We start from the raw sequence: 17,564 nt of genomic DNA, 5'->3' as shown, positions 1-17,564 counted from the left end.
GTCACATAGTATACTATGATACAATTTCCTATCTTAAATAACTCCACTTCCCCTGGAATTAAATTTGTCTCTCTTTTTTTAAAATGTGCTTATGGGGGCACCTGGTTGGTGCAGTAGGTGGAGCATGCTACTCTTGATCTCAGGGTTGTGAGTTTGAGCCCCAAGTTGGGTGTAGAGATTACTTAAAAATGAAAACTCTTTAGGGGCACCTGGGTGGCTCAGTCGTTAGGTGTCTGCCTTCAGCTTGGGTCATGATCCCGGGGTCCTGGGATCGAGCCCTGCATCGGGCTCCGTGCTCCACGGGAAGCCTGCCTCTCCCTCTCCCACTCCCCCTGCTTGTGTTCCCTCTCTGTGCCTCTGTCAAATAAAAAAAATAAAAAAAATAAACTCTTTAAAAAATAAATAAAATGTGCTTACTTTTCTATATACTTATTGCTAATTATTCCCCACATTCTCTCGCAGTAATTAAAATTGTCAGTATTTTCAAACAAAATTTTTTTTCTTTGCCATCTTGTTTCTTCCTGGAACACTGTTTCCTTCTGCTCCCATCTGTTCTGGGTGCTTTCTAGGGTCCTCTAAGCCCCCTTTTGCCTCTCTCATGTTTGGATCACCTACTTCCTGAATCCTATGTCTTATCTTTAAATTTTTGCTCTCTTTTTTCTGCTGCAGCTCATCCATAAGTAGCTTCCTGAGAAATAATGCATGGAAGGTAGGGACCTTGTATTCTAAAAATGTCTTGATTTTAACATCTCACTTGATCATTTGGCTGGGTATACAAAACTAGGTAGCAAAGCAGTTTCCCTTAGAATTTGAAAGCATTGCTTCTTTGTATCTAAATTCCAGTGGGGCTGGTAAGATGTCCATGCCATCCTGACTAGTTCTTTCCTCTCTGTGAGCATTTAGAATCTTTTTGTCCTCATTGTTCCGAGAGTTCAGGATGATGAGTTTTGGCATCAGCCTTTCTCATTGTGCTCCACTTGGGATGATCTTTTAATCTGAAATTCATGTCCTTTAATTCATATTATTTATTTGATCACATCATCTTCTGTTTTCTCTGTTCTTATTTTCTGCAACTCCCATTTATCACATTCTTTTTGGTCTACGGTTTGTTTTTGTGTTCTACGTAAGAAACTTTCACCATGGGGTCATGAAGATTTTTTCTTGCTCTTCTTCTAGAAGTTGTATAGTTTTATTTTATTATCATTTTTTTTTAGTAGGCTCTATGCCCAACATGGGGCTTGAACTCACAACCCCTAGATCAAGAGTAGCATGCTCTACTGAATGAGCTAGCCAGGCGTCCCAGTTTGATGGTTTTAGCTTTTATGTTTGGGTCTGTGATCCATTTCAGGTTAATGTTTGTGTATTGTGTAAGGGTCAAATACTTTTATTTTCCCCATACAGATATTCAGTTGCTCCAGTGCCAGTTTTTGAAAAAACTATCTATTCGCCATTGAATAACTTTATTAGCTGTCAAAAATCAATCGACACAGATGTGTGGGTTTATTCCTGGATTTTCTCTTCTGTTTTGCTGAGAACCAATACCACACGTTCCAGATTATTGTAGTTTTATGGATGAGTGGACACTACCCTTCAAGTACACTAAACCTTTCAACCTTGTTCTCTTTTTCAAATTGTTTTTTTTTTTAAGATTGTATTTATCTATTTGACAGAGAGACAGAAGAGCACAAGCAGAGGGAATGGCAGAGGGAGAGGGAGAAGCAGGCTCTGCACTGAGCAGGGAGCCCGATGCGGGACTCGATCCCAGGACCCCGGGACCACGACCCGAGCTGAAGGCAGACGCTTATCCATCTGAGCCACAAAATTGTTTTGCCAATTCTAGGTCCTCTGCAATTCCATCTAAATTTTAGAATTAACTTGTCAGTTTCTACAGAAAAAAGCTTGGTGAAATTTTGGTTAAGATTGCTTTGAATCTACGGGACGCCTGGGTGGCTCAGTCGTTGGGTGTCTGCCTTTGGCTCAGGTCATGGTCTCAGGGTCCTGGGATCGAGCCCCGCATCGGCCTCCCTGCCCGGCGGGAGGCCTGCTTCTCCCTCTCCCACTCCCCCTGCTTGTGTTCCCTCTCGCTGTGTCTCTCTGGGTCAAATAAATAAATAAAATCTTTAAAAAAAAAAAAAGATTGCTTTGAATCTATAGACCAGTGTTGGGGGGAAATTGACATTGTAACAATATTGAATTTTCTCTTCAATGAATATGGTGTATATTTCTCCATTTATTTCAGTCTTCTTTCATTTCTCTCAGCAATGTTTGTAGTTGGTGTTTTTGTTGTTGTTTGTTTGAAGTAGGATCCACGCCCAGTATGGAACCAAACATGGGGCTTGACATCACAACCCTGAGATCAAGACCTGAGCTGAGATCAAGAGATGAGCCACCCAGGCACCCCGATGTTTGTAGGTTTTACTGCACTGGTGTCACGAAATTCATCTCTTAAGTATTTCATGGTTTTGATGCTATTGAATATGGTATTTTTAACTTCCAATTTACAAATGTTTATTGCTGATTTTTGTAAATTGACTTTATGTCCTGCATCTTTGCTAAGCTCACTTATTAGTTCTAATACGTTTGTTTTTGTTTTGTTCTAATAGTTTTTTAAAATAATTTTTAAGGATTTTCTACATACCCAATACAGTTTTACTTCCTTCCCAATCTAAATGCCTATTTCTTTTTCTTTTTTTAATATATTTTAAAGATAACAGACTTTATTGCCCAGCAATTAAAAGTATTCAAACATGTATTTTTCTACATAACTTAATTGTGAGGTGACCAATGTTAAATAAAATATTAATTTTCTTCATCTGCTTCAGTTCAGGTCTTCTTGACCAATTCTTTATTTTTTCCTTCCAATTGCATGCTTTTGAGACAATGAAGAGTTTTTTTTTTTAAGATTTTATTTATTCACTTGAGACACAGATACAGAGAGAGCATGAGCAGGGGGAGAGGCAGGGGGAGAGGCAGAGGGAGAGGGAGAGGGAGAAGCAGGCTCCCTGCTGAGCCAGGAAGCCGATATGGGGCTCAATCCCAGGACCCCGGGATCATGACCTGAGCCAAAGGCAGACGCTTAACATCTGAGCCACCCAGGCGCCCCTAGGCAATGAAGATTTTTTTTTTTTTAGCGTTGAAAACCAATTTTTCTTACGAAAAATTTCAAGTATACACAGAAGTAGAGAGTTAATACAATAAATCCCCCTCAGGTACCTACCACCCAGATTTTGACAATCATGAAAATTTTGTCCTGTTTGCTTCACTTATCCCCTTTTATTTTTTCTTTAAATTTTTTATTGTTATGTTAATCACCATACATTACACCATTAGCTTTTGATGTAGTGTTCCATGATTCATTGTTTGTGCATAACACCCAGGGCTCCACGCAGAACATGCCCTCTTTAACACCCATCACCAGGCTAACCCGGCAATGAAGAATTTTTTTTTTTTTTAAAGGTTCAGCCGAGCGGTCTTGATTTTGACTTTACACTCTTTTTTTTTTTTTTAAGATTTTTTTTATTTTTATTTATTTGACAGAGAGACACAGCGAGAGAGGGAACACAAGCAGGGGGAGCGGGAGAGGGAGAAGCAGGCTTCCCGCCGAGCAGGGAGCCCGATGCGGGGCGCGATCCCAGGACCCCGGGATCACGACCCGAGCCGAAGGCAGAGGCTCAACGACTGAGCCACCCAGGCGCCCCCGCAATGAAGAATTTTTAACCACAATAGTTAGGGACTTGAACTTTCATTGGCAGCTACCTATATGCTCATTACATGCAGCTCTGCTCCTAGTGGTTTTATCACAGCCATCCTCTGAGACGTTTTTGGAAAACATCAGGATAACCTTCATTCATTTTCACTTCATAGGCTGTTGCACCTCAAAGAGCCCAGAGACTGGCCTGCAGACCCTGCCACCCAGCCCACATGATGGGGCTTCACAGCCCTCTGCTACCAGCAGCCACGTAGAAAGCCTCCTCCTTATTTCTCTTGCCTGTTGGAGGCTATTATACTGGCTAAGACCTCCTAATGTTGATTAGAAATGATGAGAGTGGGAAGCTTTGCCTTGTTCTTGACTCTGGGGGAAAACATTCAGCCTTTCATCCCCACCTATCTTTCTTAATAGCATCTTGTTCCCAGGTTTATGGATAGTAGGATCCTTCCGTTTATCTGAAGATACTGATTATAGGGTTAGGTTGTTTAGATTTTTCATGCTCCTTGCCTTGTCTCTGATTCTGCCAACTATTTTGTTTGTGCTGCTTTTGTTTGGTTTTGCTTAGCTGTTTGTGGTTTCATTTTCTCTTTCATGTTATGGCTTTTCTCAAATGGACTTGCACTTTTCTGACTGTTCTGTTTGAGAGGAAGGTGTACTCAGACTGCTGGTTAGCCCTCAAATCCTTTCTTTTGGCTACCTGGCTGCCCAGCTAAAGCATACATTTTCCAGCCTCTTTTGTGACTAGACGAGGTCGTGTAGCCAAGTTTGCATCAACAAAATACAGTAGAATTTATATGTGCTGCTTCTGACTCGTTGGTTAACGACAAAACTGCTGTCCTAAATTTCCCGCCTTCCCTTCCTGCAGGCTGCAACACAGATAGCCCACGGTTAGGTAAAGACAATCTTTTAGGGGATGGCCAACCAATGAGATGAAAGAAAACCAGGCCTGTGAATGGCCCGTGAAGCAAAGAGAAATTAACTTCTATCTTCTTTAGTCCACTCACTCTATTTGGGGATCTCCTTGATACAGCAACTTAGACTTTGTTCTAATGATGTGGTTTTGGAATATAGGTGGTTTGGTGAGGTGAGGTCCGGAGCCAAAGAATTCTTGAGGCATCTTTGGTGCAAAATGGTGGTTTATTAAAGCATGGGGACAGGACCCGTGGGCAGAAAGAGCTGCTGCCCCGGGGTTGTGAGCGGTGGCTGATTATATACTATGGGGTTGGGGGAGGTAAGGAAAAAGGGAGATTTCAAAAGAACTTTCATATGCTAAAGAGGACCTACAAAATACCAGAGGCCTTGCCATTGTCAAGTTAAGGTGGTTTTCCCCTCTAGCAAGGCATTAACATTAAGATAGCTGGGAGATTCCTGGAAGAATGTCACACAGGTCCCACCCGGGAGTGGGGAGTGGGGTGAGGTTGCAGGGTGTCAGCGGGTGCTTGTCTTCAGCTTGCCTTCTGTTCCCTCATCACTAATACCCCAAGTAATTCAAGCACTGAAGAGCTGGTTAGAAGCTTCATGTGCAAGAGTGCTATTACGGTAGTGGGTTTCTCTCTAAGGCAGTGACTCTCCAGATGCCAGGCACTGTTGTATGTTCTGGGAACAGAACAATGAAGACAGCCGACTACACCTTCAGCTGTTATCATAGAGCTTGCATTCTGGCGGTCAGAGGAAAAATTTGTGGTTGGTTAGGGCAAACTCATACCACCTGAAGAATGCTGCTGTGGCTATCTCTGGTCATTTGAAAGTGGAGACAAAGAACGGGGACAGAGAAGAGAGGAGATGCAGGAAAAAAAAGTTGAAAGACTCCAATCCTAGTAGAATCCAGAAATGGGTCTAGTTTTGTTAAAACTGAGTGTCCATACACCATTTAGGTAGTATCCTAGTTAAAAACGCAAAACCCGAATCTAATCACGAAGAAACATCAGACAAAACCAAAATGAGAAATATGCTTTTTGTTTGTTTTAATGTAATAAAATACAAGGAAGGCTGAGGACAATTTTCAGATTAAAGGAGATTAAAGAGACATGAGAAATAAATACAGTACCTAATATTAGACTGCATCCTGTATGGGGGTGGGGGGGTGTGGAGATTGCTATGAAGTTCATTATTGGGTCAATGGATAAAACTGGCATGCAGGGGATAAACTCGCTTAAGTTATATAAGAGGATGCCCCTATTCTTAGAAAATACACAGAGAGAAGACAGGAAGAGAGAGGGAGAGAACAAATGATAAAGCATATGGAGCAAAATGTTAGCCACAGACGAATCTGAGTAAAGGAGATATGTGTTCTTTGTATTATTTTTGCCCCTTTTCCAAATAAGTTTGTGTGTGTGTGCGTGTCCAGGGGACATGGACTCTAAGCCCAGCCCCATTGCTAAATTGGTGCATGACTGTGAATGAATCCCTTCCTCTCTCTAGTCCTCTTTTTCTAGTCCAGATGGTTTCTAACCTTCTTTCTGGTTCGGGCAATCAATGTCCCACCACTCAGGACATTTCGTGACAGGGCTTTGCAAAGATGGCCCCATCTGCTTCCCTCAAGGTCTCTCAGCCCACCAGTTATCTCCCCACAACTTTCTCCAGGGTGCTCACCTGTCTTCCTTCATCAGCCGTAAACTTGCCCCGGCGCGTTCCCTGCCAACACCAGCCGCATCCCCAGCCACTCTTTCTGAGGCCCTAGGGCTCACCTCCTGGCAGGCTCCAGCACCGTTTCAGGACAGGCACGGGCATTTAACCGCAAGGAACTACAGCCCCCAAAAGGCTTTGCGACAACCTTTCGTCCGTTTCCCACCAAAGAGGAAAGGCTTTTCCGCGAGAGCCAGACGCTGAATGGCTTTTTGGGAATTGTAGTTCAAATGCGAAGAGCCGGGAAGCCGGGTAAGGCCGCAAGCCGCCCTTCCCAGAATGCACAGCGCTCTTTCTCACCAATCGGAGGCCCGGATCTTGGAAGGGGGGAGGGGAAGAGAAAGAGCTACCCAGCGCATGCGTGGTATATGTGGCTGCGGAATTCATGTGGAGGTCAGCGTGGAAGCAGGTGAGACTGGTGCGAAGGTTCCGCCGGCGCCCGGGCGTCTCTGCAGGTCTCTTCTGGGTTCCCATTCGCAATTTGGGCGGGCAGGGTGCGTGCGTTGGTCTGCCTCGTGTCAGAGGGGAGAGGGGGTGAGCCCGGGACGAGCCAGGGGTTGCGTCGAGTAAGGGAGGTGTGTATGGGGGCGGGGTGAGGAATAATCCAGAAGCTCTTGGAAATGGAAAGGTTGCGGGGTCCGGGCTGTGTCCTGGCCTCGGGTAAGAAACATTGAAATGCACTGGAAGTGATCAAAGAAGCCTCAGGTCTGGGAGGATTTGAATCTGAAGTGGACGCCGCCGCCGGGGCGGGGCATTAAAAAGTTCAGTGCGGGAGTAGATTCTAGTTAGGTTAGTCGTGCTCCCGCCCACCCCGCTTCAGCCCCGTCCTCCCACTTCTTCCAGGGTTCTCCCTTGCGCTGCAGCTATGGAGAGCCTTTTGGCCCGGTTGGTTCTTCTGATATCTTGGTCCCAGAATGTCGCCCACCTCCTGCTTCCGTAATAACAGGTTATTCTTAATACCTGATGGTGGAGAAGCACTACGGGGAGGAGTTAAGTCAGGCTTGCTAGACTTAGACCTCCAAGTTCTAATCCTGGTTCCACCACGAAATGGCTGTGTGATCTTCAGTTCCTCTTGTAACCTTGCTATGTGCCTCGGTTTATCTGTGATAACCTGCTTCATAGGGGTTGGTGGGAGGATTAAATAATTGCCATTAGAAGACTGCCTCCTGGCATAAAAGCTAGCTGTTAGTGTTACTTTTGCTGTTGGAATCACCATGTAGCGCATTCTGTGAGTTACTTTTCCAGACCAGAATTGTCCAGAACCAACCACCCAGCCTTTGCCTTGGGGCCTGCTTGTCCAGGAAATGGAAGGGTGGTTTAGTGTGGTGCGGAGTTCTGTGGGGGTATCAAGCCTGTGCCTCATTCCCGTTATTGAATCAAGTGCCTCAGACCCCCCTTTCCTTAGCGGTAGAAAAAGAAGAGGAACGCCTGGGTGGCTCAGTCGGTTAAGCGTCTGCCTTCGGCTCAGGTCATGATCCCAGAGTCCTGGGATCATTGCCCACGACTCCCATAGGGCTCCTTGCCCAGCGGGGAGTCTGCTTCTCCCTCTGCCCGCCCCTCCCCCTGCTTGTGCACACTCTCTCTGACAAAATCTTGAAAGAAGAAAAATTTAAAAAGCAGAATTGATACCACACTTTTCCAAGCTGTAGAGTTACTTATTTATTATGTTCTTCAGTGCATGATTTAGAGCCCTCAGGAGTGGGGAAATAAATAGCCAGCTTGAGAAGTGAATACGGTGTCTCAGAGAGGGCTTTCTCTTAGAATTTTGGGATCAAGTTGTTTTGTTTGTTTTGTTTTTATCCCCATAGGTGTGAGTGGGTCCAGCAGAAGGAGACATGGCTGCCAAAGTGTTTGAGTCCATTGGCAAGTTCGGCCTGGCCTTAGCTGTTGCAGGAGGAGTGGTGAACTCTGCCTTGTATAACGGTGAGGCACTGAAGGGGTGGTGGGTCACTGCCCTTTGCCAGAGGATTTCCATCGGTCTGCAGAGCCCACGTGATACTCCTAGTGGCAGCTGCTGTCTGTGAATGTGTTTGTGACCTAGAGGGTCACCTGTTGCCATCCCGCACCATATGGTTGCCTTGTCAGTCGAGCCTCTGTCCTTCCTTGTAGCCATAAGCTCTCTCAGAGCCTTTCTTTGCAAAGAGCCTCCCAGCCTAGTTGTTGGTTAAACGTTCCCAGTTGCTCTTGTTGGTTTGAAGTGATGCTGCAGCACAGTGTCAGGATCTTGCTAGCTAGCTGAAGTGGAGATCTCATCTGTTCCTTTCTGCCTCGTGTGGAATAACTCAGCAAGGGCTTTAGATCTTTAGTGCTCTTACCCGAGCGGGAGCTTTTGCTCTGCTGCATAGGGGTGATTCCAGACAAAATATCTTCGAAGTGCCTTGCCCAGCTTTTGACAGTGTGGCAGGGGCTTAAGCTGACTTTTCTTCCACTTTCTTGTGTGACCTTAAGCAAGCCATTTCCCCCTCCCTAGGTCTCAGCTGCTTCTTTGATCGAGCAGTAGGACTGAACTGGTTTACCTTCCAACTCTGACATTTCTCTGGCTTTCATGGTTGGAAAGCAACAGTAGATTGACCTACCTTATATGTGACTGTCTGGCAAGAGGAGGGTTACTTTCAGAGTGAAGATATTTGGAGCAGTTCTGAAGTCCAATAAGGCAGAGACAGAACAGCTGACAAGAAAAGCTTACTTGGTTTAAATGGCGTAGCTCTATGCTCTGATCTTCGTAGCCACTCCGCACAACTAGACAGTAATCACCATCACTGATTTCTTTCTGAATCAAAAGAACAGCTCTGTTAACCCTTAAAACCTAAGAGAAACCAACTTCTTGGAGAGTGGGACCTTCCAAATTTTAGAATTTCCAAGGTTAGGGAGCTGCTTCTGGGAAACACTGGCTTAAATTGGAACCAGGATGGAATGTGGTAACAGTGAAGATTTTGGTGAGTTTTGGAAAGAAGCTTTGGGAGGTGATTTCCTGAAAATGTGTTGGGGGATGGGATAGTTAATCAGAAAATCAAGCCAGTTGTTTCAAGGAGAAAGGATGCTGAAGAGCAGATCCTGTTACCAGAGTCCTTGGGAAGACACTGGGATGGGAGGGGATTGCTCAGTTTTGTGGCTACTTAGAGCTGCTAGAGATCAGAAGTACGGGAAGACAGAGCAGGAGAGGGGAGACAATAATAACAGAAAGCACCAGGGAGCTTTCACAGATAAGCCTTTTTGGTTAAAAGGTGAAGGGATTTTTCTGACTTGTCATTATCCTTCATTCCTAGTGGATGCTGGGCACAGAGCTGTCATCTTTGACCGGTTCCGTGGTGTACAGGACATTGTGGTAGGAGAAGGAACTCACTTTCTCATCCCTTGGGTACAGAAACCTATTATCTTTGATTGCCGCTCTCGACCACGTAATGTGCCAGTAATCACTGGTAGCAAAGGTGAGTCTTGCCTGTGGGTCACATAAAGTAGAGTGTGTGGGAGGGCTGCCATAGGATCCAGAAGAAGAAGAAGCTGAACCTCCCCTAATAAGAATTCCTTGCATATTTTTCCGGGAGAATTCATAGAAATACGGACCTAAGGTAGACACACAGCTGTACAGATTTAGAGAAATACACAAAGGTCTATTTCAAAAGTTACGTAGTGCTCCAGTTTTAAAGAAATATAAAAGTGCCTTTGCTCCCTCAGTTGACCCTTTCCGTGGGATCTCATTTCCCAGAGTGACTGTAAACCAGGCTCCAGCCATTTTGTGTGCCTTCACAGCCAGCTTATCCTTTGCCTTGTTCTCCAAGGCCTCTTTTTCCAGCAGTGCTGGCCTCACATTGTTACCTTTTTTTTTTTTTTTTTTTTTTAAGAGAGGGAGAGAGAATCTTAAGCAGGCTGCATGCCCAGCGTGGAGCCCAAACCAGGGCTCAGTCCCACGACCCTGAGATCATGACCTGAGCCGAAATCAAGAGTCAGCCGCTCAGCAGACTGCGCCTCCCAGGGGGCCCGAGTCCCTTGAGAGCAGTCCCCTGGTGGCTGACATGCCCCTGGATTCGCAGTGGGCCTAAAACGAACTGCCATCACCATTCTCCCACCATCCTACACAGAGAGATGCACAGGTAGTAAATGGGAAAGCAGTTGTGCTGGCTCAGTGGTGACGTTTCTGCGCAGCAAGAGGCGAGGGTCATGTGGATGTTGGTTTATTGTCTCCGTAACATTTGATGCCTTCAGTGTTGTTCCCCAGCAGATGTGTGCTTACCGTGACTGTTCCAGGTTTTGTGGTGGGTCGCAGAATGGGGTGGTTCAAAGATAACTGAAGCAGGGCCTCTGGGAGCTCAGTCCCCCTAGGGACATAGACATGTGAATGGGCAGTTCCAGTAAGCGTGGTGAATTCTAGAGCCAAGGGCTTGGGGTGGAGGGGAGCAGAGAACAGCGAGCCCCCACAGGCGGCTGCACAGGCTCCTGGGAGGAACTTCGTGTGAGGTGGGGCTATAGTAAGAGATGCGTGTCAGGCAGAGGCGGGGACGAGTAAATTGACATTGGGCATGGGCATTGGGCAACCTGGCCTGTAGCTCCTGGCCCCTCAAGGGTCTGGCTGGCCTCCCACAGGAGATCAAAGGTGGGGTGGGGTTAATCAAGAAAAATAAAATTTTAACTTACGAGCGTAGTTCTAAGCTTCCCACCTCTTCAAGATTGCCTTCTCTGCTGTTTTACAACTGTTGTAAGGATACATTACTTACTCATCTTCAAAACTGTTGATAGGAATTTCCAGAGATCAGGAACTAGTGTGCGTGCATTTCCCACTTTTCTGGGTGCCTGGTTCAGAACTAGCCCATGGGTGCTTGGTCCCCGTATCATTGGTGACTGCCAGGACACTGACCATGCTTTAGCCTCAGGCAGGCCTGAATCGTCAGGGGAAGTTGTAATTAACTTCGTGGCGCCCTCCCTCCCCCACCCTTTGCCTGGGCCAAGTAATGAGAAGTGTGCTCCAGATGAGTCTGATGACCCCTTACATCTGTTGCACATTTGACACAGTGCTGTTATATCTCGTTTCTCCTTCACTTCCCCCCAGTGTTCCAGGAAGGCAGATGAAATCACCCCCATTCTGACAGACAAGGAAATAAGCCGAGATTGGTTAAGGCTTAGTGAGGTCACGTCGTTCGCAAACAGCAGGGTAGGACTGCAGCCCTGGTCTTTGTACTGCTGGTCCAGCCGGTGTGGACTGTTTCCGCGGGACCCGTGATAACCTCTCCAAGGCATCCTCCTGACGGGGGCTTTGGAAAGGCTTCACCTGAAAATTCTTGGCATTGGCCTGTTTTCTTAAAACATTAGCTGTTTCAAACATCCCATGGTACCTGTCAGACACGTAAGCTGAATTGCTTCTATCCGAGGGCGTTCAGCACATACTGAAAAGCTGTCATCACCACAAACCTTTAAAAGTTCCTAGCTCTGCAGCTCTGCTGGGTTTTGTACCAAGGAAGCTATGCATAGGGGCTCCTGCCCTCTAGGGTCTTAACATCAGCAACTTTACTTACAAATTACAGCAAATTGAGGGTAGGAGAGGTCATCTAGGAGGCCACCGTGGTTTTTATTTGTAACTCCAGCAATTGTCCCTACCCTAAGATTTACAGAACGTCAACATCACCCTGCGCATCCTTTTCCGGCCCGTTGCCAGCCAGCTTCCCCGCATCTTCACCAGCATCGGGGAGGACTATGATGAGCGGGTGCTACCATCCATCACTACGGAGATCCTCAAGTCGGTGGTGGTGAGTGACAGGGCCTCAGCCTGGAGCCTGGAGCCTGCAGCCAGGCCCCCAAGAGATAGGTGGCAGGCAGAGAGTGGCAGTGGGTGGGTTGGGACATGGCCGGTAGTTTTCCTGGCCTTTCTGCTTCCTCGTCATCCTGACTGGCTCTTCTGCCTTCCTTTGGAACCAGGCTCGCTTTGATGCTGGAGAGCTGATCACCCAGAGAGAGCTGGTCTCCAGACAGGTGAGCGATGACCTTACGGAGCGAGCAGCAACCTTTGGGCTCATCCTGGATGACGTGTCCTTGGTAAGACCCTCAGGGAGCCTATGAGGAAAGGGCTGCAGTTCTTGTTCAGGTGCTTGGCTCCATTTCTGGGTGGACACTGTTGGTCCTGCCTTCCACTTTCCTAGATGTGAGACTCAAAAACGCAGAACCTTCTTGACTATGAGGCAGTCTCCTTGAGTTTGTTTTCGGATGAGGGTTCTTTTGCTTCCCCTCTGCCACACACATTTTTCTTCTTCTAGCCCTACCTGATCTAGGGTCCCTAACCAGTAGATTTTTCACCTTCTCCGACACTGTGAGTGTTCCCGGGAGCTCCCTAGGAAGTAATGTCTTGCGAGCCCTGTTTGACACAGGAAGAAACTGCCTGGTGAGGCTAGAGAGGGCTCAGAGAGTCTTTCTCCCTAGTGCAGATCTCCCAGCCTGAACCCCCCCCCCTGGGAATTTCCTAACACTTAGGGTCTACAGCTCACTGAAGTGAGCTCTGGGAACCCCCGGTGAAAGGTGATAGAGTGTAAATGAGTGGTTCTGCTCCCCAAAGTCTGGTGTGGGGGGCACAGGACATCTCTGAGGTGTAAGCTAGCGTCTGGAGACCGTACAGTGTGTGTATTAATGACGCTGAATGCCGTAGCTCAAACAAAGCAATACGGGCAGGATAGCCTTTCAGATCAAGGAGGGTGAGGGGAAGGCGTCGTGTTTCTAGATTCTCTGGGAAAAATCATTGGAGTGGTTTGTTCGGGTAGCGAGGTAAAGTGTTTCCTGTTCATTCTCTGGTGCATCGCATGGGAGAGGCACCACTTCCCCCACAGCATCTGTGCAGTTGTTGAAACAACACGCAGCACTAACCCGGAGGGCGCAGCTCCACCTGCGGTGGCGGCTGCGGCGGCGGCGGTGGCGGCGGTGGGGGCGGCGGCGGCAGCAGCGGCAGGGCTGGTGGGCTCCCTCTGCTGGCAGGATGCCAGGTTGCAGTTGCTCAGCTCTAACCAGAGCAATTCCTCGGCTAGCCGACCCACTCACTGATAACCTAAACACCTTGGCTCTGAGAAAATGCTAAAACCTAAGGAGAAGCTTGGTATTTCGCTGGTTAGTATTTCGCTAGTCTTTAACCACATACTCCGTTCTGGGGAAATGTGGGCTGACCACAAGAAACCATATCTAAGAGATGTGAGAAGAAAATGAGATTTCATGGGGAATTTGCCGCCCTCAACTGGCCCTTTTAGAAAGAAACATTATTCCTTAATTACTCGTTTTTTCACTTCTCAGGATGGTATTTTCTTTCCCAGACCATGAACACGAGTCCAGAAATGGAACAGGCGAAGTAGAACAGCTGCAGTTTAAGAGCGAGGCGTGTTAAAAGTTGTGGAAGACAGTGGGGCTAGGATTTACTCCTGAGTAGTTTTGAGCTGCTCATGTTTTTGTTTTTCCTTTTTTTAAAGCAGAGTTTGGGAGGGTCGGGGAGGAGAGGAGGCAAATAGATTTTGATAGCAAAACCAATACCATCCTTCCCTGCATTTTTTCCTTTTTAATAAAAAGTTGGGTAAATGAGTAAGTTGCTCTAGATCAGGCGTCAGGAGTTGAGCTCTGTCCCGTTTCCGCTGTCACTGCAGACCATCGCCTCAGCCAAGTCTCAGTGATAACGTGCCAGTAGGGAAGGTCTGTGGGTAGTCGGAGTTGTAAACCCTCACCATAAGCAATAGCTTTCCCTGCCTTCTCTCTTAAACCCTTTACCAGAAGCACTCACACATGGGGAATACCATGATTTTCGTTCCACTGTCTCTCTTCCTCTTCCTGTTTCGTGGGGAGGCTGCTGTGAGAAAGAAGTGGACCGGTTAAGCCATAAGCAGAGAGCAGCACGCCCTCGAATCCCTGAGAACCAGCTGCATCCTTCCCTCTCAGGGGCTCAGTTTTCCATCTGGCCTCTCTGGGGGCTCCGAACAGGCCATCAAAGGACCTTGGATGAGCACTAGTCGGCGGTGGGGGTCCTAGAACCCACAGTCTCCTCCCCTGGGGAGGTGGTCAGTTGAGGGGGTACCGTCTGGTGCCCACGGGCTGTTTTCTGCTTGAGATCGCCGCACCGCGGGCGACACACTGACATGCGGGCACTGTTGAGGCAGCCGAGGCGTCTGGGGGTGGGAGCTCAGTTTGGACACGGATGTGGAGGTGGAAGGGTGTTCTGGCCTCACAGAGGCCTCCAGCTGCTGGAGCCATTCCTGGCCTCTTCCTCCCAGTGATGTGGGGGCCTCAGGGCCGCGCTGCCTGAGCAGTCACGCCGCCTCATCTCGCGCCCTCTCTCCCCTTAGACGCATCTGACCTTCGGGAAGGAGTTCACAGAAGCGGTAGAAGCCAAACAGGTGGCTCAGCAGGAAGCAGAGAGGGCCAGATTTGTGGTGGAAAAGGTGAGCGTTCAACCAGATGGCAGGAGCCTCTCTCCCCTTTCTCCTGTGCTCAGCCTCCCCGTTTGCTGGGTGGCCTGGAGATTCATCATCTGTCATCTCTTTTTCCGGGATCATCGGAAGGGGACTAAAGGAACCGTCCTCCTGCAATTGGTTCCAGAGTCTTTGGGGGCTAGTCAGGGATATGTGAAGTGATGTTCTAAAATCTCCGAAGGGTCATTTTTCTTCCACTTCCCTAAGATCAAAAACACTCTCCTGCAAATAAAAACGTTTTCTCCTGGAATATTTTCAGCTTCACTGCGAAGTCATTTTTAACTGCGGTTGCACAGTGAAAGCTGACAGCAGAAAGGATCAAGCGTTGCACCAGATGTGCTATCGTCACTGGATTTTTTTTCCAGCACTAAATCCATCCACATGTGGCAGAGTGTGATGGGACATGCTGTATTTGCATAGCAGTCTGGTCTTCTGGTCTTTGCAGAAGCGTATTTATTTCTTGCTGTCCCTTCTCCCCACTGCTAGTTTTTCTTGGGTTAGTCCTAATCCAAGAACCTTAGTCCTTTGAAGCAGGGAAAAGAGCGATGTATGGGTGGCCAGCATTTAATATTAGGGAATATAAACTCCTTGTGGGCAGGTACTGTCTTGCTTTTTTTTTTTTTTTCTCCCCGCCCCCATGTCCAGAGTCTCGAACATAGGTCTGAGACTGTACCTGGGAATACTTAGTAGGTGCTCGGTTAACATTTGTTAATGCCATACCCTCCTCACATGACCAAGTCGGGCATTGCAGGTAGAGGTTCTCCTGTTGATGCGGGCAGGGAGCGCCTAGAGATCGAGTTCTGTTGCCTGGGTTCCTGGTCAGGAGCCAGGTCTGCTCAGGGGAGCATCACACGGGCCTGTAGCTCCTCGTCAGCTGCTCTGTCTCCTCAAACAGGTGTGTTAGAGGAAAGTCACTCTGACTGGGGCCTGGAGGGAAAGGTGAGCCTCAGGATGGCTTCTACCTTTTCTCTCTCCTGTTTTCCTCAGTTTGGATCCTCCTGGCTCAGAGTAAGATGGCTGGGCTGGATTGCTGCTAACGTTAATGAGAACTTTGGAATAAGACAGATACTTACCACAGCCAACAGAAGTGTGTCCCCGCAACGGCGAGAAGTGGGCAGTGCATTGCAGGAAAGAGGAGGACTGGGTGGACGGTGCTTGTTGGGCCTGTTTGGAGGCCGGGGAGCTGGATTCCCAGAATTCCTCCGGGAGCCGGTGAGGGCGTGTGGCCTGGTCCTTCCAAGGCCGCTGCCTGCCGTCCAGCACCCTTAGGTGTGATCTTGGTCTCCCCCCACCGCCCCTGTCTTAGGCTGAGCAGCAGAAGAAGGCGGCCATCATCTCTGCCGAGGGTGACTCCAAGGCTGCCGAGCTGATTGCCAACTCGCTCGCCGCCGCGGGCGATGGCCTCGTAGAGCTGCGCAAGCTGGAGGCCGCCGAGGACATCGCGTACCAGCTCTCTCGCTCCCGGAACATCACGTACCTGCCGGCCGGCCAGTCTGTGCTCCTGCAGCTGCCCCAGTGAGGCCCGGCCGCTCTTCGTGCCGCCGCCCTTCTGCCCCCGCCCCAGAAATCACTGTGAAATTTCCCGATTGGCTTAAAGTGAAGGAAATAAAAGTGAAATCACTTCAGATCTCTCCTTATCAGATGAAGCTTTTTCATTCGTCCTGTTTCCATCCACTTTTTGATCCACCTCCCTCCCCCAAATTGCCCAGTGCCCGGGGCCCACTGGCGCTCCGGCCTAGGCACTGGCGGTCCTGGCGGTCGGCGGGAGAGAGGCGGGGCAGTAGCGCCCAGGGCCCGGGAGCCCGGGGGCTGGCCTGAGCGCCCTTGGAGCGTCCAGCCTGTCGTTTGGGCAGGACGTGAGGACCACCGCACGCGCAGCTGACGGGAAAGCACAGGCTTCCATGTTTCCCAGCGGTTCCTCCACAGACCCAGCTGAAGAGCTGCCAGGGAGGGTCAGAGAGGAAGTCATCTGTCTCTCACCATAAGGCTGATTCTCTCTAACTGCGGGGCCGGCGGAAGCAGGTGTGAACAGCAGGGCATGGACTGAAGAATCTGCCCCTGGGAAGGTGGGTGGGCCTGTTGCGCTGCCCCCCAGGCTCCTGCCACCGGGACGGCCTTGGAGGGCGAGCAAGCAGGCCTGGCCTGGGATGTGAGTCCTGTTGAATTATTCCTCTCCACCCCCCACCTTGGTGTCTCAAGACACCCGACGGAATTCCAGCTTGAAGGATTGCATCCTGCCGAGTCTGAGCATCCCTGCCAAAGCCGTGTGCGTCCTGCGTTCTGGCTCCCTCGTTCAGAAACTGCCTTTCCAGAGGGCTCTGTGCCCGTGCTTTGAAGGAAATGGCCATGGGAAGAAAACAAATGTGTGTAAACTGCCGTCAATAAATGATACCCAGAACCTTCCAGCTGAGTCTTAACGGGTTTGCTTTTTTTGTCTGTGGGAGCCAGGAGATCAGGATGGAGCATTCTAGCAGTTTTCATGTGCACGTGTTTGCCTCGCCAGCTGGGACGGAATCTCCAGCAAGGCAGGGGATGCTTTGGTTTCAGAAAACAGCTTTGTGTTGTGTTCCAGAGCCATCCCCAGCCTGAAATGAATCTCCGTGGTGTCAGGTGAGGTTTGTCCTAAGATGGGTTCTTCAGAGGCCACGTGAGTGGAGGAGATGAGTTGCCTTTCCTCTGTGGCTTTTGGTACCACTGTGCCTTCCCCTCGGGGGAGGGGAGTGAACGGCACAGGAGACACGTGCAATTTAGTGCACGTGAGTTCGAAGCTGATGTTCATTATATGGCTTTAGGTGTTCTGCAGTGGG

General features: G+C 48.7%; 1 protein-coding gene across 2 annotated transcripts; it reads left to right on the top strand.

Moving 5' to 3' along the window:
- The first annotated feature begins 6,671 nt into the window (after nt 1–6,671).
- On the top strand, nt 6,672–17,162 carry PHB1 (prohibitin 1). Of its 2 annotated transcripts, none has more exons than XM_028093714.2 (7): nt 6,672–6,743; nt 8,143–8,257; nt 9,601–9,762; nt 11,930–12,072; nt 12,242–12,358; nt 14,632–14,727; nt 16,064–17,162. In XM_028093714.2, exons 2-7 carry the CDS (start codon nt 8,170–8,172, stop codon nt 16,274–16,276), a joined length of 819 nt encoding a protein of 272 aa, XP_027949515.1. In that variant the 5' UTR covers nt 6,672–6,743; nt 8,143–8,169; the 3' UTR covers nt 16,277–17,162. The 2 variants fall into 2 exon arrangements, with proteins under 2 accessions (XP_027949515.1, XP_027949516.1); XM_028093715.2 differs by having other exon boundaries at nt 6,692–6,789.
- Nucleotides 17,163–17,564: the final 402 nt, after the last annotated feature.

Source organism: Eumetopias jubatus, unplaced genomic scaffold (genome assembly GCF_037043125.1).
Source record: "Eumetopias jubatus isolate StellerSeaLion01/CBP00866 unplaced genomic scaffold, mEumJub1_p1.0 scaffold_10, whole genome shotgun sequence".
NCBI lineage: Eukaryota > Metazoa > Chordata > Mammalia > Carnivora > Otariidae > Eumetopias > Eumetopias jubatus.
This window is presented reverse-complemented; position numbering and strand designations above follow the sequence as displayed.